A 27966-nucleotide genomic window follows, 5' to 3' on the forward strand; every position below is an offset into this window, starting at 1 on the left:
AGACTCTTCTTGCCGGAGGAGGAGGTTTAAGGCCAGCCGGGATGGTGAGCAGCTCGGAGGCCGGGGAGGGGTCGGTCAGGGACCTTCAAACTGCATGTTTGTTTATTTACAGTCTAGTGCTTTCTACCTTTGAAATATAATTTGAAGTGCGTAATTCAGAGGTCAATGAGAAACTTTGGTTTGCTTTCTAGAAGATTCTGGGTTTTCTGAGGAACGTTCCAGGCATTTCTGCACCTTTCCCATTGTTACTGAAGTAGATAGATTTTTAAATCTGCTGTGTTGTGGGTGAGGGAAGCGGCAGCTCTCTGGTGGTGGTAAGGCTGCTGCTGCAGACATCCCTTTTGCCCTCACTGGTGCTGTTGAATTTTAATTTACCTTTTCCTGCTTCCACTACAAAGTAGGGAATATTAGTAGTACTCACTTAATCAGCACGCCGTTATGTTTGCTTTATCACATTTAAATTTTAATTAGTATATCCTGAGCTTAGGAGAGGGGTTCAGACTGTTGCCTGTTTTTTGTTTTTTGTTTTTTGTTTTTTTATATTGTTTATTATAGGGATTTTCAGCCGAATCGTGGAATATTGAATTATGTGTTAATTCCCTTTCCCTGCACTGTAGGCGAACAGAAAGAGAGCGATGAGCATTAGTGAAAAGCATCAGCAGTTAGTAGATGAAAACTTCCGCAAATCATTGCACGTACAAGTCTTGAATAAGTTAGAGAGGCAAACCAAGAACCAAGTCGTGCAAAATGAAAATAATGAGAGAGTCGAACGCCAGAGATTCCTCAGAGTGCTGCAGAACGAGCAGTTTGAGCTGGACATGGAGGAAGCCATCCAAAAGGTAAGTTTCAGGGCTCCTTGTATAGTTTTCTTCATTTGGAAAGTTTGAAAGGTGACTGCCAGCCCTGCCTGGAGCTGAAGAAGCACAGAAAACTGGGAACTGACTGGATCCTTTGGAGTCCTTGTTGTTGTAGCTGAAGAACTTGGTGTCAGTTGGTAGATTGTATGCTCTACGTGTCTTGTCACCTAGGACGAGCAAATCCAAAGACTTTAGAATAGCATTTGATAAGAATAAACAATCTCGTTTTTAAACATAAACATGAAGTCCATAATTGTCACAGTGTGGTTTATGTGAGTACAACTGTGCTGCCTTCTTTGAGTTTCTAATAAGAAATTTAAGTATCTCTTTCTAAAATTTCATGACATTAAACATAGACATTATTAAGTGGTAGGAGATGAACTTATTGTGAGGTATACATTTATTCATATTTTAATTTTTGAAGAATTCAGGTATCGAATACGTGTGTTTGCATCCTGATATGCTGGCTAATCTATCATGGGTATTTCTAAATATTTTTAGGAGATTGTAGTGTGAAAAGAATGTCCCTATTTTGTTGTGTTTCGAGCACCAGCACGCGGTATGTCCGGTATTTTGAGGGTGGATCTGGAAATAGCAAAAGAAAGGCTTAAAGTGGTTTGGCTTCCTTCTGTCCTAAGTTCCAGTAGCTTGGTCCTGATCCTTTAGCTCTGAGCAGGCAAATCCTGGCCTTCCATCTTTCTTTCTTATGTCGTTGTTAAGGAAACTCCCATAATACCCCAACTCTGCCTAGCAACCGTTGCTTTACCTGATGAGGCAGGGATGTTTTCTTTCCAGGGCTGTTCTTATCAGCTTCTCAGGGTAGACGCCTTGAAGCAGAAGTGTGCACTATGTCGAGATCTGCCTTAACTAGGGTTGGCTTCTTTTAGTCAGAACCAGGCAAGGTTCATACAACGTATGTAGTTTTTAGGGCCCAGGCTCTGTTGATATGAACTTCATCCATCTTCCGTTAACTTCACGTGTTTAACCTAATGGAGATGTCAGGCCTGCTGTCTTGTAGACGGGTGTACGTTTTGTATCCATCCGTTTGGTTTCTTTGGTGTTCACCTTTATCTTTTCCGTATTCTGGAAGGGCGGTTAGCCAGAAGATGTGATCAGATTGCAGTTCAGCTCGTTCTCTCTCTGCATGTTTTGGGTTACTTTAAAGTTTTGTCCTCTTTGATCTTTTTAATTTTCACTTTAAAAATATGTCTTTATGGGTCTGGAGTGATGGCTCATGGGTTAATAGCACTGGTTACTCTTGCAGAGGACCCAGGTTCAGTTCTCAGCACCCATGGGGCAGCTCACAACTGCCTGCAACTCCCATTCCAGGGGTGACCATACCCTCTTCTGGTCTCTGTGGGCACTAGGCACATGCGTGGTGCATATACATGAACGCAGGAGTAAGACCGATACACATAAAAACAAGTACTTTTTTAAAAAGAAATCATGAGCTATCTTTATGAAATCAGACCTCTATACATGTATAATTGCATTGTTTTCCTGTCAGGACTGGGAATTGAGCCTAGGACTTCACGCTTGCAAAACAACCACTCTGTCCCTGAACTATAGCCCTAGCCTCTATTATTTACTTTCTTAAGAAAAAAATTTCAGGAGGCTCAGCGGTTAAGAGCACTGACTACTCTTCCAGAGGTCCTGAGTTCAATTCCCAGCAAGCACATGGTGGCTTACAATCATCTGTAATGAGATCCTATGTCCTCTTCTGGTGTGTCTGAAGACAGCTATAGTGTACTTATATATAATAAATAAATAAATCTTTTTTTTAAAAAAAAAAAAGAAATCTCTCTCTCTCTCTCTCTCTCTCTCTCTCACTTATTGAGGTCAGAGGACCATTTTCAGGAGTACGTTTCTTCCTCCTATCAGGCGGGTCCTGGGGATTGAACACAAGTCTTGGCACACTTGCCTTCCCACCCCCTGCCCCCAGTCATCTTATCAGGAGCCTAGTGTTTCTTAGATCCTCAGATCATTCTGTCCTTGGCCAGCAGAACTCCTATGTTGCTTCTGTGCTCTTTTGACAAAACATCCTCTGATCTTTGATATCTTTCTTGCCTTCTGCCAGAACAAAGGATATTCCAGTGGCTGATGTTATGTGTTGGCTTGACTGGGCCCTGAGCTGACCTTTCCTGTTTTCAGATAAGAGCGACATTAAGTCAGTAGGTTGAGTAAGCAGTTTGTCCTCCCTAATGAGGGAGGGCCTCACCCTGCCAGCTGAAGGCTTGATAGAACAGAGAGGCTAATGCTTCCCGCCAGACCCCTTCAAGATGAGCCATCTGCTTCAGGGCTTTTTCTTTTTTTTTTTTTTCTTTTTGCCGTGGACTCTGATTGTAACACTACCTCTTCCTGTGTCTCGAGTTCATTGGTCTTAGTTTGGACAGGAAGTACAGTATTTCATCTACTGGGTCTCAAACATAAGAGTCAGAGTAGAACGACATGGTTGGCTCTTAGCTCGTCGGCTTCCCCTGAAGCCGCCGGGGCTTGCAGCTCCCTCGTTCCTTCCTGCAGGCAGCCAGCTGACCCAGGGCTCATCTTGGCAGGTCTTGTGCCACACCTGTTGTGCCAAAGTCAGAGTGGTCGTTATTCCCAGGTTGTCATAACCTAAAGCCTTTTGGTGAACAGACCTGGGAAATATGCATGTCACCGCTTTTTTATTTTGAGGCAAGATGGGATTGATGAAAGAGACAGAAAACTGTGTAGAGCCTCCATGAATCTCTCGCTTGGCTTCTTATGCCTGAGTCTTACATAGAAGATGAAAACCGTGAAATTATCACCTTCCTACTATTCTGCTGACTGAACTTCGGGATTTACTAAATACGTGGTTTTTCTGTTTGCTTTTGTTCTTTCCTTATGTTCTTGTTCTAGCCTAAGGTAACAAGCTGCCTGTAGTGTCATGTGTCCTTGGTTCCTCCAGTTTCGCTCTCCAGTCTGAGAGTTCCTTCCTGGCAGGTGTGGAAAGTGCAGTTTGGTGTCAGCTTTCTGACACGTGATTCATTACTGCAAACTTAACAGCAGCTTGCAGCAACTCCTGCTTGTTCACCGCAGCTGGGTCGGAAACACAGGCGTGCTGGCCTCTCGGCTGCAGGCTGAACCAGTGCTGGCGGGGATGTGTTCCGGCCCGAGTCAAGGTCCTTTTTCGAAGTTCTTGGCAGTTCACCGAATAGATGTCACATGGAGACCTCCTGCCCCACAGGTCACACATGGAGCTTGCTTCCCTGGAGCTCAGCTGCTTGTCATGGTAGGGCTCCTGACTGGGCTGGTCCCATCCAGGGTGTGCTCCCTTCAAAGCCAGCTGACTGCAAACCTCCCTGCCCTGTGCACGCGTGGAACCAGGAGACGGAGAGTGTCAACTAAGAGTTTGTGTTTGGAATCCTATCTTCTTAAAGATTTTTTTAATTTGTATTTTATTTTTTATTTTTATGGATTATTTCCTTTTTATTGCTAAGTAGTATTCTCTAGTGTGGATGGATGTACCACAATATACTTGACCCTCTACCTCAAGAGGAATTTCCAATACTGGATATTATAAATAAATTTGATGTAGATATTTAAATACAGATTTTTAAATAAACATGTTTAATTTTTCTGAGAGAAGTGCTTAAGAATATATTGTTTTATTGTGTAGTAATTGTAAGTCAGCTTTATGACAAACCACTAGGTTGATTTCCAGTGTTTCTCCTAGCTTATACTCCCACCCGGCAATACATACACACACACACACACACACACACACACACACACACACACACACACACACACACACACACATATATATGGTACAGTTCCTCACTATTTGGTGTCACCAGAGTGTCTGGGTGTGTGTGTGTGTGTGTGTGTGTGTGTGTGTGTGTGTGTGTATGTTCCAGTATTGTGCTATGATGTCCCAGTGTAATTTTAATTTGCTTTTTTGTTGTTTTTTATTTGTTTGTTTGTTTTTTCAAGACAGGCTTTCTCTGCATAGCCCTGGCTGTTCTGGAACTCACTCTGTAGAACAGGCTGGCCTTGAACTCAGTGATTCACCTGTCTCTGCTTCCTGAGTGCTGGGGTGTGCACCACTTCCACTTGGCCTTTAGCTTGCTTTTAAAAAAGATTTATTTTTATTAATTGTGTGTAGATTGTGTCTGCATGTGGACATGTTCATGCGAATGCAGGCCTCAGAGACTGTGGACCTCTGGGATCTGGAGTAACAGGTAGTGGTGAGCCAACGGAGGTGGATGCTGGGACAAGCTCAGGTCCATCTCTCTGGCTCTTAATCTGCATTTCTTGATGACTAATGATGGTGAACATTTCCCATGTGTTATTTTTGTTTATTTCTTTACTTTTGAGACAGTCTTACTATGTAGCCTTGGTCCGGAACTCATGACACCGAGCTATGCTGGTCAGATGTCTGACAGTTTTCTTGCTTGGCCTCCTGGATTCAAGGCCTACACTACCACCATGCACTCCCTAACTCAGAAAGGAATGAAGCCTCCAGCTCTGCCCACCATTTTACAGAAAGCAAAAGAGAGGCTAGTCCAGGGAATTCCTGAGAGGAGCCAAGGAACGGGATACACAGTAGGATTGCTTTATCTCAGCTTGATACAAGCTGGCGTCATTTAGGAAGAGGGACCTCAATTGAGAAAGTGGCCCAGAATGGGCTGTGGGCAAGCCTGTGCTTGATTTTCTTGATTTATGGTTGATGTGGGTGGGTCCAGCTCTCTGTGGTCAGTATCATCCATGGCTGGTGGTCCTGGATTTTATGAGAAAGCAGGCTGAGCAAGCCAGGAAGGGCACCTTGTTCCTGTTCTCTGCGTCAGTTCCTGCCTCCATATTCCTGCTGTAACTCACTTTCATCATGGACTGTGATCTGGAACTGTAAGCTGGAATGCTCTCTCCTTCCCAAGTTGCTTTGGTTATATGTTTTACCATAGCAAAGAAATGCTACTGTAGACAGGCTATAATTACGAATCATTGGCTTAAAGGAGAAAAAGTGTGTGTGTGTGTGTGTGTGTGTGTGTGTGTGTGTGTGTGTGTGTGTGTTGCAGAGTGACTAATATATAAAATAAAGGAGACTTGAAAAAGATAATTAGATACAATGTTATGGATCTTGTTTGTTTTTGAAAAAGCATCTTTGAAACATTTGGGAAATGAATGTGGGCAAGGCCTTAGACCTCACTCAGGAAATATTGCTAATTTATGGTGTGGTTATGAAAAAGAAATTCTTGTCATGACGAACCAAACCAAGCGGTCTCCATGGTAGGCAGCATTATCCCAGGCTGTTTTTATTTTGTCTTTTTTTTTCTTTTTTTCGGAGCTGTGGACTGAACCCAGGGCCTTGAACCCTAGCAAGCGCTCTACCACTGAGCTAAATCCCCAACCTCCCAAAGCTGTTTTTATTACCTGGGTTTTTAAGCTGTATTTACCTGTATGTGTATAAGTGCACTGTGTGCATGTCTCATCGTGTGCTGGGTCAGATGAGCATTAGAGCATCAGAAACAGACAGCTGTGGGCCACCATGTGAGTGCTAGAACTAAACCTGGGTCCTCTGCAAGAGCAGCCAGTGCCCTTAGTCCCTGAGCATTTCTCCAGCCCCCTAGGATTTGATTGATGCAGATACTTACACCCAACCATTGGACTGAAGTCCATGACCCCTGTGGTTGAATTAGGGGAAGAATGGAAGACGCAGAAGAGGAGGGCGACCCCACAGGAAGACCAGCAGTCTCAACCCGGACCCCTGGGAGCTCCCAGACACTTAGCCACCAGCCAGGCAGCATACAGGAGCTGGTCCAAGGCCACAACACATGTACAGCAGAGGACTGCCTGGCTGGCCCCAGTGGGAGAAGATGTATCTAATCCTTGAGAGACTTGAGACCCCAGGGAGGGGAGAGGCCTGGAGGTGGGGGAGCATCCTCTCAGAGACAAAGGGGAAGAGGAATGGGATGAGGAACTGTGGGAGGGAGTATGGTGGTAACAGCTGGATTATAAATAAACAAAGTAATAATTTTAAGTAAGAGTAGAGAGAAATTACAAAATATTGATAAATTTTGAAAAGAATATATAGGTATATTAATATTCTTCATGGTATTGGTAATATTTACCCTTTTCTGTAAAAGTATTAAGTGTATGTCTTGAAATATGTTTTTATTTTGAAGTAAACAATTGACTATTGCTGTCAAAGCAGTCAGTTTGCTGTTGTAGAGGGTCTGATCTGGGAACATAGTTAACTAAAGCGTCACTTGGTCTTCAGGCAGAAGAGAACAAGAGGATGAGAGATCGGCAGCTTGAGCAGGAAGAGAGACTTGCAAACGAACTGGCCAGACTGAAGCACGAGAGTCTGAAGGATGAGAAGATGAGGCAGCAAGTGAGAGAGAACAGGTATCATGGTTTCTGCGCTTGCATGTGTAGTCTCCTTCACTGCGCCTTGTCACCCTCAGCCCTGAACACAAGACTCTGTAGATCAGTGCACTTACAGTGCAGTTTTCCTGGAAATACAACAGTAGCTTAAAGATACTCATTTAAACTCTCATCGTGTGCTGGGTATTGAACCCAGGGCCTCACACACTCTAGGCAAGGACTCTGCCAAAGCCACAGCCTCAACCCACAGAAATAGTCAGAAAGTCAGCTGCAGTAGCAGAAGGAAATGTTTGTGTCAGTAGTGAAGACTAAGGGTTGGTCCCTACAGAATACATTTTAAAAGATGATGAATTATAAAAACAGACTTATGAAATCCTACAATACTTGGCTTTTGTTTTTTGTTTGAGCTGGGGTTTCACTGTGTAGCCAAGGATGGCTTGAAACTCCCTGTGTAGAGCAGGCTAGCCTCAAACTCAGAGATCCACCTGCTTCTGCTTCCCAGGTTCTGGTTTCTAGGGCGTGTTCCTCCATTCCTATCCCTGCCATAAGTTTCTTAATGGTGCTTTGATTGAATTACTTAAAGCCAGCTCTGTCTTACTGTCAGCCATGACTTAGGGGCACCAGAACTGGAGATAGTTTCCAGAGATTTACTAAGCCTTTATGAAGACAACCAAAGATGGAGACGACTTCTCTAAGATAGAATAATCTGTGGTAGGCTAAATAGTTTAATACTAACCTGCTGCCAAGCTCGAAGGCCTGTGTTTGATCTCAGACCCACTGGGTGGAGAACAGGACTTCCACAAAGTTAAGTAAATAAAAGTAAAGGAAGATTAAACTAGAGAAGAGTAATCCTTTCTCAAGCATAAGGCTTGAGGGCTAAGCTTTACAATGTCCGTTAAATGAGGTGAGTTAACCGTGGACTTGACGGATCCAGTTGTTGTACCTTCTTTGAGTAAATAAGAATTTACCAAACGTTCTGTGAAACTAAATTCTTTTATTGTCTTTAAGTTTAAAGTTGCATTTCCCCCACAGTATTGAGCTCAGAGAATTGGAGCAGAAACTGAAAGCGGCTTACATGAACAAAGAGAGAGCAGCCCAGATTGTTGAGAAGGACGTCATCAAGTACGAGCAAATGGTAAAGCGGACTCTGGTCTCTGCAGTCCTTTGAGCTTTGTTAGGGACTAGGCAGGCCAGGTTCTGAGAGCAGCCGCCCCTGTGAAGAACCTGCTTGGCCAGTTCCCCAAACCATAATGTTTAGACCCTAAGGTGATTTCCACTGTGTCTGCTGGAACACTGGAGCCCTCGGGCCCAGGTAACTCCCTCATCCACTGTTCCTGAGCCTACTCCATGACAAGCTAACTAGACAAACTGTCTGCATGCTCTCCACTGTTTACCTATGAGTATGTATAGCCTGGCAGTGTACACAGAGCTTTCCTGTTCAATCCACACCCTTTCTCTGGGCTCTCCGTCCATCTCATTTTCTAACTCGTATTCGGTAGTAACCTTTCTCCCCTGGGTTTGTGTAACTCTTGAGGGGAAGGTTGCTCCCAGGTTGAAGTTTCAGGAGCTGCGCCAGCAGCAGTGCCATGCACTGTGAAAATAAGGTTTGCTAAGTTAACACATAAAACTAAGGTGCATGGCATCTTAGTCATCACCTCGCTCATTCACACAGAGAAGCCGAACAGTTACATATGAATGTATGGTTATACATGTAGGTTATGGATACTAACAAACATTTATACACATAGTATTATAGACATAGTAACAACAATATCTAACCAGTGTGGTACAGTTGAGAGCTCATAAGAATAGGCACAGGCTACTCTAGGAGATTCTAACACAGTGGTTCTCAGCCTTTCTAATGCTGCAACCCTTTAATATAGCTCCTTGTGTTGTGATGACCCCCAACCATAAGATTCTTCCATTACTTTATAACTGTAATTTTACTACTGCTACGATGTAAATGTTAATGCACTGTTAGTGTAAATGTCTGATATTCAGGACGTCTGATATACCACCCTGAGAAAAGGTCGCTAGACTACCCCGAAAGGGAATCACAACGCACAGGTTGAGAACCACTGTCATAGAACACACTGCTAACAGCGACAGCCTAAGGAAGATGGAGAGACTGAACTGTACAGTCCCGTTTGTCCAGTGATAGAATAGAACATAATGTACAGTTTGTCTGTTCTGGGTTTGCAGTTTTGATTACTCTGATAAATGAGGCCACTGGAGACATTGACTCCAGAAATTGCTACTGTCTTCTAGATCAATCAAAATTGACTCACGAAGTTAGAGCCGTAGTCCTAGGACTTGACGTAAATAGAGGATATCTATGTACTCGTTAGGTTTGCTTTGTTTTGTGTGTGCATGTTTGCTTGCCTGTCTACATGCACCACATGCATGCGGTGCTCATATGGCCAGAAGAGGGAATTGGGCCTGCAATGGTAGTGAGACCCAGGTATGTGAGGTGCTGTTACAGACTGAGCTCTCTCCAGCCTTAGCTAGTTTTCTTATTTATAAAGTTAGAGCATTGCGCTTCTGTAAGTCTGTGGGATCTATGTACATTTTGTGTTATCATACGTATTATTCTAGAAGAACATAATACAGCATGAGCAAAGGTAAGAGAACTTGTGGTTAACCTGATAACCAGCCATGCATGATACCATGAGCTTTAGGAATAACTGCACTTGTCTTCCAGTCTGCTCCCTCTTTTTCTTTGCTCTAACTGTTCCTGCCTTTGAGATGCAGTCACAACAGATAAGGGTAGTTTCCAACATTGCTCCAGTGTTTACGCTTCCTCAGTTATGAACGTGCTGAAATGAAGCATGGGCCTCTGAGCTTAGAGAAAGGCTGTCGTCTGTAACTCGGGGTGGCACTTGATGAATGAAACTGAAAACGAGAGAGAGAGCAGCCACAGTGATGTGTGTGACCTTTTCAGTGGAAATCACCACACTGGGCCTAATAAATAACAGAGAAGGGCGTGTGGGAGCAAAGAGCTGCGCTGGGTGAACTGGAGAGTGGCTCAGGGTCCTTGGACAACGATGGGCAGGAGGGCATTCAGCAGCAGCTGATCAACAGTGCTTTAGAAACAGACACTCTGGCGATCAACTTGCAGAGGAAGCAACGGTTTGGTGACTGAAGTAGTTAAAAACAAAATAATTAAACCTTTACTTTGTATTTTCTGAATGTGGATTTTATTATCCTTGCCAGGCGTTGTCCTAAGAGCTTCTAGAAAGAGTAGGAACACAGGTGCACCCCTTTAGGATCTGAGTCCTCATCCACACCCTCCAGCTTACAAAGACTAACTCTTGCCTCCTGCTTAATAGATAGAGAATATTTACATAGCAGATTTCTGAGAGTCCAACTGTTTATAGTGCTTTAGTAAACTCTGTCCACTCCTGAACATGGAAGGGTTAATTTTGTTTCAATGCTAGAAACGTGATTCGGAGATAGAAAGAATCATGATGGAGGAGCATGAGAGACTACTGAAGGAAGAGAATGCCAAGCAAGAGAAGCGGGACAAGGAGAGGGCCCAGTACTACGTGGACCTGGAGAAGCAGCTTGAAGATCAAGAGAGGAAGAAGCAGGAGGCGTATGAGCAGCTGCTGAAGGAAAAACTCATGATAGATGAAATTGTCAGGAAGATCTACGAGGAGGATCAGCTGTAAGTCCACCCGAGGACAAAGCCCACTGAGCCGCCCACCCCCGGTGTGTGCTCGCTCAGTGTGAGCTCTGTCATGACTTGTACAGCTCTTCCTCACCTTGGTCAGCATGACTAGTAATAGGTGATCTGAAAGACAGTAGATGTGTAGGTCGTGAATGACCTGAAACATCTCATGTGTGTTCTGTAGTCTCATCTCTCAGAACACGTTTTCTGTTGGCTTTCCTTGGCATACAGCTTAAGTACAGAATGCTGTATGACTTCTGTGGACAGACTGCCACCTTTCTGAAATGAGATGCTTGAAATGTCACCCTTAGAAGAGAGCCCAGCAGTGTTCCTGGAAAGTCCACACCAGAAAGTGTGTTGTACTGGTGAATCAACAGACTCCGAACAGCTTATTTTTTCATTATTTTATTATTTCTGTAACTATAAACCATTCTCCTGATTGCTTTTTAGGGAAAGACAGCAAAAATTAGAAAAAAGGAATGCAATTCAGAAGTACATTGAAGAATTCCAGAGGGCACAAGACCTCTGGAGACAGAAGAAGCGCGAGGAGATGGAGGAAGAGAACAGGAAAATCCTAGAGTTTGCAAAAATACAGGAGCAAAGAGAGGGGGAGCGGATGGCCAGAGTCCAAGAGAGCGAGGAAAAGAGGATCCAGCGGCAGAATTTGGTATAAAAGATCACTTTTTAAAGAGTGCTGAATTCCTGAACAGTGGCCCAGTCCAGGGTTTCTAAACATGTGTTTTATTAACAGCTGATCCAGAAGCTGGAGGAAACACTGCGGCAGCGTGACGACCTAGAGCGAGTGAGGCAGGAGCTGTACCTGGAGGAGTATGCCGCGTTCATCAAACTGAAAATGAAAGTGAGTCTCCAACGGGAGGGGTGGTGAGGGAAGGGAAGACTTGAGGTGAAGCTGCAGGAGGACAGCACAGTTACTCAGCCGCGGTGGTGACTGCACTGTGTGTGAACATCAGCATTGCAGTCGGAAGACTTAAGTCCTCCAACCTGACAAAAACAGAGCGTCTGAAGGGCATGATGCAGCTGGGTCAGTCACAGTCCACACGGCTTAAATGAGCGCATGCGCAAGCTCAAACAAGATGGAGGACACAGTACAGCTGCCAAGCAGACGGGAGTGTGTATGTTAATGAGGCAAAGTCAACTTTGGGACAGGGAAGTTTGTAGTCAAAATAAATTCATCCAGGAACATGCCATAATCCTAAGGGCTGTGATAAAGGAGATGCTCCTCTATCATTAATAATCCCCAGGAACAGTACACTGCCTAATGACAGCCGGGACAGCTGACGCAGCCGATGGTAAAGACTCCACCCAGCAAACAGCAGCACAGTACAGATCCCATCCATCCACACAATACACACAGACCGGCTCCTAGAACACAAAGTAACCTCTATAAATTCACAAGATTTTAAGTCATTTCAAATGTTTTCTCACTACAGTAAAGAATCCATAATAAAAATGACTATACGGTCCTTAAGTGTACCACAATGAAACCATGTATTTCTAATAAGCAATGAGCAAAAGAAAGATACTTCAAATTGAATGATAATAATTTTTAAAATATGTGGGACACAGGAGAGGTTAGTGGAAAGTATTATCTTTACAGTTTTAGAAAGGAATAGTTAAAAGCTATGATCTTGTGTTTACACGTGTAATTCTAATAGCTAAAACATGAAAGTAGCCTTCATGCCCATCAGCCGATGGGTATGTAAACATGATACAGCATGTGAGCCTTTAATGGTACTAAGAAGTACTCAAGAATGCTCTATGAATGGATGACGCAAATGGAACTTTGTGAGGTCAGCTGCTTTCCCAAGGCAGCCATCTCTGGAAATGCATTCCCTTTGTCCTTTGGAGACAGCTGTGGGGCACATTTGTGAGAGCTTAGCTTAACTGTGCTGGCAGCTTCTCCACAGTCGGCGGAGAGCTCTGGCAGCAGGAATCAGACCTCTCTAACCACCCCTCACCAACTGGGAAATCACTGATGGGTGATCGCTCTTTCTGTCCTTTTCTAGGGAAGGTCCTGAGACACAGCTTCAGTGAGTACAGTGTAACCATCTTCCCAGCATGCCCTGGGCTGGCTTTTCTTTTTTCCTGCTATTCCTGCTACATTCTGTTCCTTACTGCTGTCTCTATACTACAATACCTATCTGTACACATGTCCTTGTTTAAGGCTGTGATACTGGCAGACTCTAGAAAGTTACTGGGGTCAGAGTGACTGTACAGCAAATGATTTGAAGGTTTCAAGACCATGGAACAGGTTTTGGAACTCAAGAAAGGGCAGGAAATGTGGTAACCCACAGTGCTAGTAACTAGTGTATTCTTTATGCAGACCCAGCAGAGGGTGTGTGGACATTTTTACAGTAAAAACATTTCCTCTTCCTTTTTTTTTTTTTTTTTTTTTTGCAAGATGTCTTCACTGTTGAATAAAAATTTTGAATAGGTGGTAGATTCCCAGGATTGCATATGTGCAGATAGATAGATGGATGGATGGATGGATGGATAGATAGATAGATAGATGATAGATGGATAGATAGATGATAGATAGATAGATAGATAGATAGATGGATTTCGTACTATATAAAGCACATTACTGTGTGCAGATGTCATAAACTCAAGAGGCATTCAGACTAAAATGTCACAAACGAAACTGTTCTTCAAGCCCTGATGTCTGTATAATTACTTGGCAAGTAAGTACAGAGTATGCAGTATAAACCATCGTGTGCCCAGACATAAAACTCTGTGTTTGAGGGGCCCGACTGCTCTCAGGAGGGCTGAGTAGGGCGCACGCACATGGAGTGGAGAGGAGGCTGGTGCAGCTGCTGGGATGTTAGGTGCTCGTGGGCACTGGCTCCCGGGGCTGGCGCTGGGACTGGGCAGGGATGATCAGATGAGAGAGTGGGAGTGAATGTGCGTAGTTCCAGGTGAGCAGATGGATGACAGAACAAGAATGGCAAGCTGCATAGTAGAATCCAGCTGTTAGGAATGTGGGTGCTTACTATAAAAGTTTCTACATTTTTTTGTATATGAAAATTTTCGTGTGTTTAGAAAATAAAAGCTTACAGAAGAGGAATTTAGTTGTGCTCAGTACATTTCTATTTTTCTGAAAAACTTCTAACTTCGTTACTAGATGGCTGATTTTCTTTTTAAAACTATGTTGCAGTTTTGGGAGTGTTTGTTTGTCTTGCTTTGAGAATTATTGGAGAGTTGGAAACTAGAATGGGTACATGCAGCTTTGATGTCACAAGGTGAAGAAGTTGGTGTGGACAGATGACAGGGTTGTCCTTGGTTCAAGATCAGTAAACTCGGGTGCGTGCAAAGGCTTTCATGGTAGCTCCTTTCAAGGTAGTTACATGTCAATTCTGAAGCTAGAAACCGGATGGCACCTGTATAGAACTTAAATTTTATAATCGATGAGCACCATGTTACAGAAGCAATAACTAAGAGCACTTGCTGCTCTTGGAGAGGGCCAAGGACCTCTGACTCCAACTCCAGGGCATCCCGAAGGCTCTTCCGGCCTCAGTGCACAGCTGGGCCAGAGGGTGGGCTGGGGTGTGCCATGAAAAGGCTTGATTCCATAGTTATTCTGCAGCGTCCCCAAATTCTGTCTTATTATTTGTCTTGTTTCCTGAGACAGCATCTCACTGTAGCCCAGGCTGTCCTCAAGCTCCTGCTCCTCCTCCTGGCGCCCTCTAGCTTAGATTGCCCTCTCATGAAAATGCAGGGACACACTTAACCCTGGCTTCATCACTGTGCAGGAAGAGGTGGAGCAGCGACTCAGGATGCAGAGGGACAGGCGGCAAGACTTTAAAGACCAAATGGCACTGAGGGAAGTGTTACTGCAGGCTGCAAAAGAGGAGGAGGAGGCCTTCAAGAAGGCCATGCTGGCCAAGTTTGCTGAAGATGACCGCATAGAGCTCATGAATGCCCAGAAACAACGGATGAAGCAGCTGGAACACAAACGGGCCGTGGAGAAACTCATCGAAGAACGGCGTAACCAGTTCCTTGCAGACAAAGTAAGGAAAGCGCTGGGTTCTTTGGTTATTTTCATTAAACAGCAACCAGCTCATGTGTGTTCATCAGTAAACGCGTGCATGTGTGCGTGCGCGTGCGTGCGTCGCGTCTTGCAGCGTCTATATGTCGCGTCTGTGTGTGTGTGTGTGTGTGCAAGTGCGTCGCGTGCGTGTGTGTGTGTGTGTGTGCGCAAGTGCGTGCGTGTGTGTGTGTTAATGCGCGTGCGTGCGTGTGTGTGTGTAGCAAAGGACAACCTCACATTGCCCCTCTCCTTCAGTTTAAGGCAGGGTCCATGTAGTTCCCCTGCACTTGTCCTGGAGTCTGGCCAGCCTGTAGCTCTTAGGGATTCTTTTATTGCTGTCTCCCATTTTGTCAAAACCTGGAATTAGACACCCAACCTCACCTGTGTTCTGACAATAGGAACTCAGGTCCTCATGGTTGTGTGCCAAGCACTTTATCCACTGAACCATCTCCCCAGGCCCTGAAAACTGTTTGTGTCATACGACGTTAGGAATTTGTTTACTAGTCATCTGAGCTATACATTTACTGAGTGGTCATTTATTAAAGCATCTAGATACTGATTATTGAGACTTTTAAGTGCTGGACTTAAGAACTAACATCTGTGAATTTAGTCTTGGTTGAGAAGAATATAAAAATAAGTTATAAATATATTTTGTGTGTGATACGGGTGTGGCAACATTGGTATAACAGAGAGGAATTACACATCGTGATACCTTTGACTATTAAGGTGGATTTTTCCCTGAAGAAAAGTCACTGAAAAATTAAGGAACTTGCACGTTAAGTTTGGCATGGACCATTCAAGTGCATCATTGAGAATAGATGTAAAAGGGGTGAGACTGGAGCTAGGAGGCCAGTGAGCCATGCACTGATCTCAGTGATAGGAGGGGACATTTGCAAATGGGGAAGGGGCTTCACAGACGCCAACCATGCAGAATTGATGACACTAGGGACCATTTAAATCTGAAGAGGCAAGGACTTACGGCAGCTACTAATTACAAATAGAGTTACCGCATTCTTCAGGGAGCAGGCCATGTCCCGAAGAGGACGTCCAGGGGAAAATAGCTTTGAAGGAATATGTATTTGTTCACATTGATTTTTGTGGCCAGAAGAGAAGGTTGATTGTTGGAAATGTTGATTTAAACGTCAGATAGGGAGCCACGTGGTATGGCAGACGCCTTTAATCCAAACACTCAGGAGGCAGAGGCAGGCAGACCTCAGAGATTGAGGCCAGCCTGGGCTACACAGAGAAACCCCGTCTAATAAGAAAAAAAAAGTTGGGCAGAGAACCAGCCTGTGAATTTGACATACTGACATATTTATGTTTCATTGGTAAACTGAAAGAATCATCAAGTGATCTGTGTCACTGAAAGGGTATTTTAAAGAACCCAACACAGTCTTGTGTGAAAGCTCTAAAAAAATGAAAACTCTACATGTGGTGAGAGCCAGCCTCTGAGAGGGCATGTCAGTACCGTAAGTAATGTAAGTGAGTAGCCTCTGAGAGGGCATGTCAGTACCGTAAGTAATATAAGCAGCGTTCCTAGCTTTTACAGGCCACAAACAGCAACAGTAGGAGACATCAGATGAATTTGATTATTTTTCACAAAAAGTAAATGAGACTGTATGATTTTTTTTTACCCTAACATATAGGGTAGAAGAAGGAAGGAATAAAAATATTTCAGAGATTTCAAGTATGACTCAGGAGCACATGTATGGTTACATGTTACAGTGAAGCTTAGGCTGGTTTTGCTTGTTTGATATTTTTATTTGTTTAGTTGGTTTGGTTTTCATTCATTTATTCGTTTTTTGTTTATTTATGTATTTACTGATTTTTGAGAAGTGCTTACCCAGAATTAAGCAGCCCAAGAGACTTAACTGAGATCTCAGTGTTAACATGAGAAAGCATCAGGAGTCTAGGATTGAGTCTTGGAGAACATTATAGTTTGAGATGAGGAGAATAAACAAAAACATGTTAGGAAAAAGAAAGTGTATAAATGGTATAATCACAAAAGACCAAGAGGCCAGCAGGCCCTCCTGCACCCTGACATTTCAACCTGGTCCCCTTGTAACTGCTCAGTCTGCAATCAGTGAATTTTATAAATCTCATATCCTTTCACACTTAAACCTCAGTGAGCACTTAAACAGATCAAAGCCTCAATTGCTTAGGCCTGGTGTTAAGTCTTGGCTTGAATCTAGCCTTTAAGGGAGATAATGATCTATAAAGTACAATTTGCCTGACATATGGTAAGTCTTTTCAAATGCTGAGCTAATGAAGGCAGTAACTGTTAAAGAATATAGGAAATTAAAGAGGGTTTGAATTTGCCTGTATGACCTAAGAACTAACTCTCCTGTAGAAGGGTAGGGCCAGTGGACTATCTAGGGATTACAGAGCTGATCAGAACACTCAGAGAAAAGCCAGCAAGACATGCAAACTGCCTAGAAATACATGGCTACATCGTATGTTTTAGATTTTAATGGTAAACACTCCCAGTATGAAAAGTAGGCTTAGATGTCAGTGTTGTAAGACAACAGTTTTGTTTTGGCCCAGGGGCAAATGTGGATGCCTTAACAGAACTTGATCATTCATGACATTGTATAGCCTTAAAAGCACTGAACTGCCCTTTTATATGTTAGAGGCCTAAGTAACTGTCTATAATCCTGTCCACCTCTAAGAATGTGTATGGTTTAAACAAATTCCTAAAAACTTTCGTACTACCAGTTTATTTGGGCCTTGTCCCACACCTTTCTAAACCACTCAACCTAACTTACAGTGGAATTATGTGAAGTGGGAATAAACACTTAGTGTGGGGAAAACTCTGTGTTGTGCCCAGATTAGAGACATCACATCATCTCATTAAATCACAGTATGGAGGGCTGGGTTGCTGCTCTGTGTTTTCTTACCCAGCCTGTGTGAGACCTCAGGTCCCACTTCTGCAGATCCTACGCAGGAGTCTGGTTTGGTTAAAGGTTTCTGCATCCTGTGGCCCCAACACCATGTAGACGACATCACATGTGCATTCCATAGCTCCAAGTAGCCACAAAATTCTCCAGAAGTGACTAGAGCTCTTTGCTGGGACTCTGATGTCTACATTAGGCTCCACTTAGGCCTTTAAAGATGCACTTGGACAAATGTATCTTTAGATAACCCTGTTCTGTTTTATGCATTACGATTTTTTTCTTGTCCTACACTATCAACTGTTTTGGCTATTTGGGTACTGGGTATATTATGGTGGGAACTCCATAAATGTTCGCTGAATTTATTAGGAAATTGCTCATTTGAATAAATTTTTTCTTGAGATTGAAGATTTTTCTAAAAAAATATGTTCTCTAAACTTCCTTTCATAGGGCTAAGTACTCAGTGGTCGAGTACATACCTAGCAGGTGCAGGGCCATGGGTTCAAACATCAGTATCACAAAATAAAGGAAAAAATGTGGGTGGGATATAACTTGTTCTTAAAATGTTCAAGAGAACAGGTATGTATATTTATATGTGTAAAGCTATACACTATGGACTGGAGAGGTGGCTTAGCAGTTAAGAGAATCAACTGCTCTTCCAGAGGTCCTGAGTTCAATTCCCAGCACTGACATGGTGGTGCACGACCATCGGGAATGGGATCTGATGCCCTCTTCTTGTGTGTCACTGAAGACAGTGACAGTGTACTCACATACACTATTATCTTCTAAACTTATAATTAACCCGTCAGTCTTATCTTTAGCTTTTATTTGTAAGCTTCATAAGAGATTAATGTGATTTGTGACAGTTAAGACTTTTTATTTCACTTTCAGCAACGTGAGCTGGAGGAATTGCAACTACAACAAAGACGGCAGGGCTGCATCAATGAGATTATTGAAGAAGAGAGACTGAGACTCCTCAAAGAACACGCCTCAAAGTTACTAGGCTATCTCCCCAAAGTAAGTGACATTTACCTTAGTGTGTGAGCTTCGTGCTTAACAATACTGGAAAAAATAAGCACAGCGCTGAAGTGAGCTTCTAGAATGTCGGAGGGCGATTTCATGTGATTTCATGATGTTGACGAAGCATTGGGATTCTGGCAGTGTTGAGCACCATGGTCCTTTTTAAATACCTCTACCGGGAGAGCTGGCCCTGGAACATTATTAGTGATCTGAGCTAGAGTTACTTGTTTACTTTTTGAGACAAGGTCTAGCCCAGGCTGGCCTGGAACTCCCTATGAAACTGAGGGTGACCTTGAACGTTTGGTCTCCTTGCTTCTCCTGAGGTGGGACTACAGGCTTGTGTTACTTTGCCAAGCTTGTGTGGTGCTGGGAAATCTAACCTAGAGCCTTGATACTAAAGTGTTCTATGGAGTGAGCTACGTCCCCAGCCCCTGGGCTAACACTTTTGAGGCTCTTTGTTCTTGTTGCATGGGAAATCAGAGAGCACAGCACCCTAGAGCAAATGTAAAAGGATAAACGTGAAGGTGAGAAACACAAAGCCTTGTCATTGGTGACACACATGCTTGACATGAAGCTGAGACCTGCTCTGTAGGAGACTGACTGTAAGTAGGTACTAGGCAGCCTCAACTTTCGAGAATTATTCCAATAGGCAATGAATTTTCATGTATCTGAGATACATTGTGACTGCTAATAATTAGCTTCCTTGTTTATACAAACATGGAGAGTCATAAGGCCACAGTCCTTCTTTTCTTTTCTTTTTTTCTTTTCCTTGTTTATACAAACATGGAGATTCATACATAGTCCTTCAAATATATGAGTCATGTTGCTTGAGGTCTTTATTGACTATGCAGAATCAAGTGTGTTCAGTCCTTAACCAATGAAAGGAAAAGAAAAATTATTAAAAGTTTCTAGCCGTAGGTATTACAGTCTAATTAGGTAGATTTAAATGTATACGATAGCCCGATGCCAAAATCCACCCGTGACTGGTATATTTAATAAAACAGACTATGAATGCTGAGAGGGTCTTTGGATTTCAGCATTTGAGTGGAGGGCAGCCAGGGCCTATTTGAGTTAAATTCAGTGTCCCAAAATGAGCCACAAGCTGAGGCAGAAACAATGTGTCCACAGCAACCTAACCCAGATCAGCCGCTTCCCCTTCCTTCCCTTATATAGGACAGCTCCTCAGACAAGGGTAGAATAGAGCAGGCTCAGAGCTCCATGCCTTCCAGGCAATGGTGGCAGTCACAGTTGTAGTTAGAGCACAAGGCACAACAGATCACTAGAACAATTTTCTACTCTGAAGTTGACTAATCAGAAAATGGGAGAAGCTCAAGAATATTCAGGATATACTTGAAGCTGCCATAGTCTCTGGAAAGTACTGATATTTCAAAATTAAGTTTCTATAACCTGTTGAACAGATCTCATTATCTTGGCAAACTTCATTAGCGGCATATCCGTGTTAGCCCTCAGAGAGTTCAGTGACGTACTCTTATGTTCAAAAGTAACCAACAAGATGCTCTTTTGTAGGGAGTGTTTAAAAAAGAAGACGATGTGGACATGCTTGGTGAAGAGTTCAGGAAAGCATATCAGAAAAAGAGTGAAGTCTGTGAAGAGAAGGGGTCTTCATAGCAAGATTGGGCGAAACCTGGAGTTTTCAGATGCTGCCACTAGATGTCAGCACAACTGCTGTTTTCCAGTTGGTGACAGTAGGCCCTGGTTTACTGTCTATTTGCATGTTCTAAAACATCTCATATTTCATCATTTATACTTAGACAGATTAAACACATTGGTATGTTAACCGAGAATTAGTCACTTTTATTCACTATGCATCCTAGGATACCGTCTTGTCACACACAGCACAGAACCACACAGGCCAAACACAGAAGCTAACCATTCAGTGTGTCCAGTACTACTGTCCAGAGATTCTTCTGTGTACTCATCCTCCAGACAGCGCAGATGTGTCTTCAACACACAAGCTTTCTAAAATGTATATATTCCTGACAACAGGATGACTTTTATCATCCCGAGAAACCCCCACACCGCGGGTTTTCTAAGATGTGTGTGTACTCACTACATTCCCACCATTAGCCCTTAACGGTCCCCTTTTCTCCACAGCCTTCCAAACATTTGTTTTCTTCTAATTTTTTAAAGGCTTATTTTTATTTTGTGTATATGGACATTTGTCTGCATGTTCGTATGTGTAACACATATGTGCAGTGCCTGAGGCCAGAAGGAGGGCATCAGATCTCTGGAATTGGACAGCTGCCGTGTGGATATAGAGGATCTACAGGATTATGTTCATGTATCTCTCCAGTCCCCACCTCATATGTACATTATATATGAGATTGCATTTATATATGTGTATGTGTGTGTATGTACATGTGTGTACATGTATGCTATTTTAATTTTGCTGAGGTGTATTCTCAGTGTGGTTTCACTTATTACCCTGACAGTGATATTTTAACAATTTTTCACATATTTACTGGTTGGTTGTACGTCTTCAAGAAATGTCTATTTAGGTCTTTGTGTGTTGACTGTCCTCTCTCTCCGTGCCGAGTTCATTCATGGTTAGTTTTCTGGATTTTTTGGTGTTTGATTGGTTGGTTTTTGGTTTTTAAGATAGGATTTCTCTCTGTAGCCCTGGCTGTCCTGAAACTCCCAAAACTCTTCCTGCCTCTGCCTTCCAAATCCTGGGATTACAGGCGTGCACATTTTTACACCTATTCCGTATTCTGTTCCCTCTCTGTGTTGTTTCCTTGGCTGTGCAGCGTTGTGATCATTGCTTTTGTGGTCATCTTTACAAAAATAAACAAACACTCTAGGTCTGTAGGCATAAATTTTTTTGCAGCCTACTTTTTTTTTTCTTTTTCTTTTTTTAGGAGCTGGGGACTAGGCAAGCGCTCTACCACTGAGCTAAATCCCCAACCCCCTGCAGCCTACTTTTAATAAGGGTTCAACCTCCTTTAGCCCACCACCCAGCAGAGGTGGTGGAAAAGTAATTAAGATATGGGGGAAGTGGACCTGTTTAGCAATAGTTCTTTGAGAGTGAGCAGGGTCTTCTGTGGCAGCAGTTCAGTCCCGGAGCAAACACCAAATCCGACTCAGCAGCTGCAGACCAGGCTCTCAGCAGACACACAGCAGGCACGAACCAGCAGCTGTGGCTCAATTCTGAAGAAACTGCCAGGCTTGCCAACTGGTCTGAGGCAAGGCTGCTGAAGCAGCAAGCCACCGTAGGAACCTCACAAGCAGTTTCTCTCAATGGTGGCATCATCACAAGTTGAGTTCAACAGTGCTATGTAAGGTGAACCAATAATGCATGCTGTTAGCAAAGACCAGTGAGGCAGCGCGAACCAACCCAATGCTGAGTGCTCTTCTCCCACTGTCTGTGGGGTCAGAGTTACTCCTTCACCACAGGTCCTTTCACATGTTTTTTATATCAAAACATCCTTTCACCTGGGTCTGCTTCAGGAAAACATTCTTTCACATGTTTGCTTTATTGAGAAATCCTTTTGCTTGTGTGCCTCAGCAAAACATCATTTGACATAACTTCCCAAAGAGCTAGGAGCCCCCACTTCATAGGTGAACATGGTGGTGCTTTCTGCTTTCTTCTAGTCCCCCCTTTGCTGGCTAGTACCACAATTAGTACAGCTTCCATAGACAGCCTTCAGTTAACACTTTGGTGATGTGTGCTCTTGTGGTTCCTTGTAAATTACAGAATTGTTTTTCTATTTCTGAAGAATGTTCTGGGTGTTTCCACAGGGACTACACTGAGACTGCAGACCTCTTTGGGCAGTTTGTAAGTCAGCTTTCTAATTCATAAGCATGAAATACCTATTTACGGGGTTGGGGATTTAGCTCAGTGATAGAGCGCTTGCCTAACAAGTGCAAGGCCCTGGGTTCAGTCCCCAGCTCCAAAAAAAAAAAAAAAAAAGAAAGAAAGAAAGAAAGAAAGAAAAAAAAAAAAATATTTACTTCTCTCTAGTTTTTGTCATCGGTATTTTATAGTTTTCAACACAGCCATCTTCAATCTCCTTGGTTACATTTAGTCTAACATGTTTTTGTTCAATACTACAAATGGGATCACTGTAAATTTTCTGATACTTTGCCACTGGTGTATAAAAATACCTCTCCTTTCATCTGTGTTATGCCAGGGATTAGACCTGGGGTCTCATACATGTTCTCTATGTTCTCTGCCACTGACTACAGCTCAAGCCTGTGTTTTTTGCTGTTAGTGCTATGATTTGTATGTTTTGGTTTTGTTATGTTGTAACTTTACTCAGTTGATTTGATCTGAATCATTTTTGATAATGAACAATCCAACTTCTTTGTTCCCATTCTTCATATTTTTCTTTCTCTTGCTGGTTATCTCTAATTAGCATTCCTGCTAAGATTAAAAAACATTTTACCCCCAGCTCCGAAAAAAAAGAACCAAAAAAAAAAAAAACATTTTACACGTGTTGCCTGCATATATGTACTAGATGTGTGCAGTGCTCAAGAATGCCTCAAGAAGGCATCATAGCCCCTGGAACTGGAGTTACAGATGACTGTGACCATATGTGCGTTGGGAACCAAACCTGGGTCCTCTGCAAGAGCAACCAGTGCTCTTTTGGGAGAGTAGAGTGTGTGTGTGTGTGTGTGTGTGTGTGTGTGTGTGTGTGTGTGTGTGTTGGGGGCAGAGGGTGTCAAGACAGAGTTTCACTGTGTAGCCCTGGCTGTCCAGGCTGACTCGAACTCACAGAGACCTTCCTGCCTCTGCCTCCTGAATGCTGGGATTAAAGGCAGGTGCTACATCTCCCAGCCTAGCCAGTGCTCTTAACTGTCTGATTTCAGGTCTTGTACGAATGGCCAACTTGGCATGTGATCAGGATAGCTATGAATGCAGACCAGCACAAATAGCTAACTTAAAATGTTATTCAAAAAATTTTTTTAATTTGTAATTCTGTTGTACAGTTTTTCAGTATGAACTTTGTACATCACAATATCATGTCACAATATGAAAGGGTTGGATACACAAATATGTGAGGCTAAGCTTCACCTTTTCCTGTTGGACGTGTTGGCTGTGGGTTTGTTGTACATGACTCACGCTCCAGCACATTCTTCCCGTAACCTACGTTGCTGACAATTTTTGTCATGAAATGTTGCTCAGTCTTGGGCTTTTCTGCTTACTGAGTTTACAAACCTTTTCTTCATTCTGTCAGTCTGACATGTTTATTGACTTGAGTGTCAAATCCTCTAGGATCGATCCCACTTCACTGTGATGAGGGATCGTTTAATGTATTGAAGCTGTTATGGTGAGCATTTCTGCATCGGAGTTGATCAGGGATACTGGGCTATGGGAGTTGTTGGCTTGGTTTTGTTTACTTGCTTGTTGCCCTTGCATGATTTTGGTATTAGGATGAGCAGACTTGAATTTGGAAATGTCTTTATGTCGGTGTTTGGCCTGGTTTGAGAAGAACTGCTGGTCCTTAAATCTTTGTTAGAAGCTGGCAGTGAAGCTGGCAGGTCCTGTGTTTTCTTTGAGGAGACTTTATTTTTCTTAAGTATCTATTTTTATTTTATGTGTATCCGTGAGTGCATGTCTGTGTATCATGTCTGCAGGAGTTGATGAATCAAGGCCAGAAAAGGGCCTTGAACTCCTGGAACTAAAGTTACATAGGTGGTTGTGAGCCACCGTGTGGGTGCTGGGAACTCAATTTGGGTCCTCTGCAAAGCAGCACTGCTCTTCTTAACCAGTGAGCTAGCACTGCAGCTCCCAATACATTTTTATTATGGATTTGAGCTACTTGATCTCCTTTCTCACCATAGATGTGTTCAGATTTCCTGTCTCAGTTGTTCTTGATGGTACAGCTCCAGAAGGTAACTCACTGTAATCCAAATTACTCATAATCACTTATAATACACATGAGCCTTTGTGTACAGTACAGTGAGTGTGTCCCTTTTCCATCACTGACTAGGTGTTTTCTCTGTTGGCTAAACATTGCTGACAGTATGTTTTGACAAACCAGCCATTTGATGTGGGTTAGTGCTGTATCTGCAATTGCTTGGGGATAGAAGTTGGGTTTTTTTTTTCTTATTATTACTGATATTTTTTATCTTGGAATATTTAAAATACATATAAAAAGAAGTCTTGAAAATGGGACCTATATCCCAATGTGAAATTCATTGGTCTGTTTGTTGAGACAGCGTCCCCTGTCACCCACACTGGCATCAAGCTCCCCGTGGAACATCACACTGCTGACCCTCTGGCCTTTGCCCTGCATGGTAGGGTTACAGGGAGGAGCCACCATGCCCAGCTAGGATTAATCCTTTTATTTTTACTTTTTAAATTAAACAGTCCTCACTTCTTCTTCTTCTTAGTTGTTTGTGAGGATGGGTATGGCCTGTGCTGGTCATAGCTGCCTTGGGGAGTCAGGACAGTGTGCAGGAGTTCGCTCTTTCTCCACTGTGTACGCGTATCCCAAGGACTGAATCAAGGAGTCAGGTTTGGCGGCAGCTGCCCCTTTGCACTCAACCATGGCCCTGGCCTTTGTTCCTTCCTAGTAGTAGTACACCTTATGCTCGTGCCCTCGAGCTAATTGTACACATTGCTTTTGGTGAGCCTGCAACCTGTCACAAGAAGTCAGATTTGGTATTTGTTCACATAGTGTCAAATTAGTGACCAGAATAGAGTAGTATTTGGAATTTGACTTTTCAGGTTATGGTAATTTTTGTAGTGTATTCCTTCTCTGATCGTGCCTGTTTTTTCTTGTACTGACCATATTGAATTTGGTTTTGGTACATTACTTTGACATTTCTCCAGTGCTAAAATGACATTTTCTTCTTATAAACTTTCCTCAGAAATGATTTTATTGTATTGAATGTATTTTTATGTCCTCAGTTTGTGTAAAACGTCTAGAATTTGCTTTATTCTCATGAGCCCACTGGTTATTCAGAACATGGTGTGTAATTTGCATATTTGTAAAGTTTTGAAGTTCTTCTTGTTGGTCTATTCTTTCATACCATCATAGTCCAGAAAGACGTGTGGTATAATTTGTCTTCTTAAATTTGTTTAAGACACATAATCAACCCTGGAGAATGTTCTATACATTCAAATATGAATATACATACATATATATACATATATATACACACACACACACACACACACACATATATATGTATATATAAATGCTGTTGGAGAGATTAGGCTCATTTAATATAAAGTATAAATTAAGTTCAGGACAAATGTTTCTTTGTGATTTTTTTTTTTTGAGACAATGTGTTATGTATTCCAGGGTGGCCTTGAACTTGTTATTTGGCTCTTGAACTTGTTATTTACCCTTTTGCCTCTGTTCCTCGGTGCTAGGATCATGGTTGTGGACCACCAAACTAGATTATGAGGTGTAGGGGACTGACCGTTGGGCTTTGTGTATGCCAAGCAAGCGTTCTTCAAACTGAGTCACAGATAAGTTCAGTGTTTCAATTTTCCTGTCTGATCTGTTATTGAATACTGTTATATCACAGTATCTGTGTCTTTCCTTTTTACAGGTGTTTATTATTTTAGCTCTGTGGGAGATGCATGTTCACTACTGTTCCTGTTGCTGACTTAAAACTTTTACCATTATGTAAGATTTTCTTTGCCTGTTTTTATAGCTTTTGACTTAATGTCTGTTGTAAGTACCCATTTTTCTCCTGGTTTCCATTTTCATAGAGTACTTTTGCCATCTCTTCACGTTCAATCTCTGTTCTGTTAAGTGAATCTCTTAGAGGCACCATAGGGATGGGATTTGTTTACCTTTAACTGGTGAATTTAATCCACTCACTGAAGGCTTATATTTTTTTCAAAACCCACATAAAGGTTCTCAAATGTGTCAACCTCCCTTATAGCTTTCTGACCAAAGGAGGAGAGGAAGATGGTTAAAAGGACAAGAAGGATGTGGACCTGTTTAGTTAGTTCTTTGAGGTGACTCCAGTCTTCATTGTGAGCAGTCCAGTCCACTGCAAACACCAACTATGAACCGGCAGGAGCAGCTTGGTCCAGAAGAACATGCAATGCTCCACCAAGTGGCACAAACTCACAGAAGGTGACAAAAAGCAGAGGGAGTATCACCAGAAGTTCTGTGGTTCATTTCTCTACAAGATTCTAACAAGCACAGATCAGGAAGAAAGCAAGGCGAACCAATGCAAGAACATCATCCACTGTCAGTTGGGTTATACTCACATCCTTTCCAGACATCACGTGACCTCTTACCAGACAGCTTCCAGAAAAACATCACATGGCACAACCGAGTCTTCAAGGAAACCAGAAATTCACACATCATGTACTAAGTCATACTGCTTTCACTACCATTGTGTTTTCTACTTACTTTCCTGATTCTTTTCTTCCTCTTACTTTCTTCAAAGTTGAGTTTTTCTCAGATAGTATGTTTGAATCGTTGCTTTTCCCCCATGTTTCTGTTACGAGTTATTATTTTATACTTTTCTTCTACACTCTATTTTGCAGTTCACAATTACATCTCTTATATTGTATATCCTTGACTAAATGTTACTTTTGTTTCAACACTTCCAGCTTATTAAAAATGGGAATGGTTTTCATGCCTCCATCTGCATCAGAATACTCTGTTTGACTTAATGTTTCTTATTAGCATCCTTTAGCTAATCGCATTCATTAGCTTGAAGAATCCCTCTCAATGTTTCTTGTAAGGCAGATGATGAACTCACATTGGCTAGTTTGAGAAAATATTACCTAAAATCTCTGAAAGATGGCTGAGCTGGGTACATTACTCTTGACAGGTTTTATCCTTCAGAACTTTGACTAGATCATTCTACCTTGTTTCTGTCAGAGAGAGATGAGCTGCCAGATGTGTAACTCCTTCAAATGGAATCCACTCTTTTTCCTTCATGCTTTTAGGATGTTTTTTCTATCTTTGACAGGCTGATTCTATGCCATGGGCAAATGTTACTTGGATTAAATCATTAGAAACCACTGATCTTCCTTTACCTGAATATTTTATGTTCCGATGAGAAAGTGTTGTTTCTTTAGTCTTTCATCATTTTTCTTCTGTCCCTCTTATGTGCCAACTTCTCCTGTGTTTACCTGTGAAGCTGTACTCCTTTCTTCTCCTAAGTCTGTATTGCCTGTCTCCAGGTTGACAC

The 27966-nt window shown here is 42.6% G+C and overlaps 1 protein-coding gene across 1 annotated transcript; it reads left to right on the forward strand.

The window, feature by feature from the left end:
• The first annotated feature begins 41 nt into the window (after positions 1–41).
• On the forward strand, positions 42–20629 carry Mns1 (meiosis specific nuclear structural 1). The gene is made up of 10 exons (XM_032911484.1): positions 42–74; positions 618–839; positions 7096–7223; positions 8235–8337; positions 10640–10869; positions 11323–11539; positions 11624–11731; positions 14643–14900; positions 18703–18828; positions 20359–20629. Exons 1-10 carry the CDS (start codon positions 42–44, stop codon positions 20458–20460), a joined length of 1527 nt encoding a protein of 508 aa, XP_032767375.1. The 3' UTR covers positions 20461–20629.
• The last annotated feature ends 7337 nt before the right edge of the window (positions 20630–27966 follow it).

The sequence above is a fragment of the Rattus rattus genome, chromosome 8 (assembly GCF_011064425.1).
Source record: "Rattus rattus isolate New Zealand chromosome 8, Rrattus_CSIRO_v1, whole genome shotgun sequence".
NCBI classification, from domain to species: Eukaryota; Metazoa; Chordata; class Mammalia; order Rodentia; family Muridae; genus Rattus; species Rattus rattus.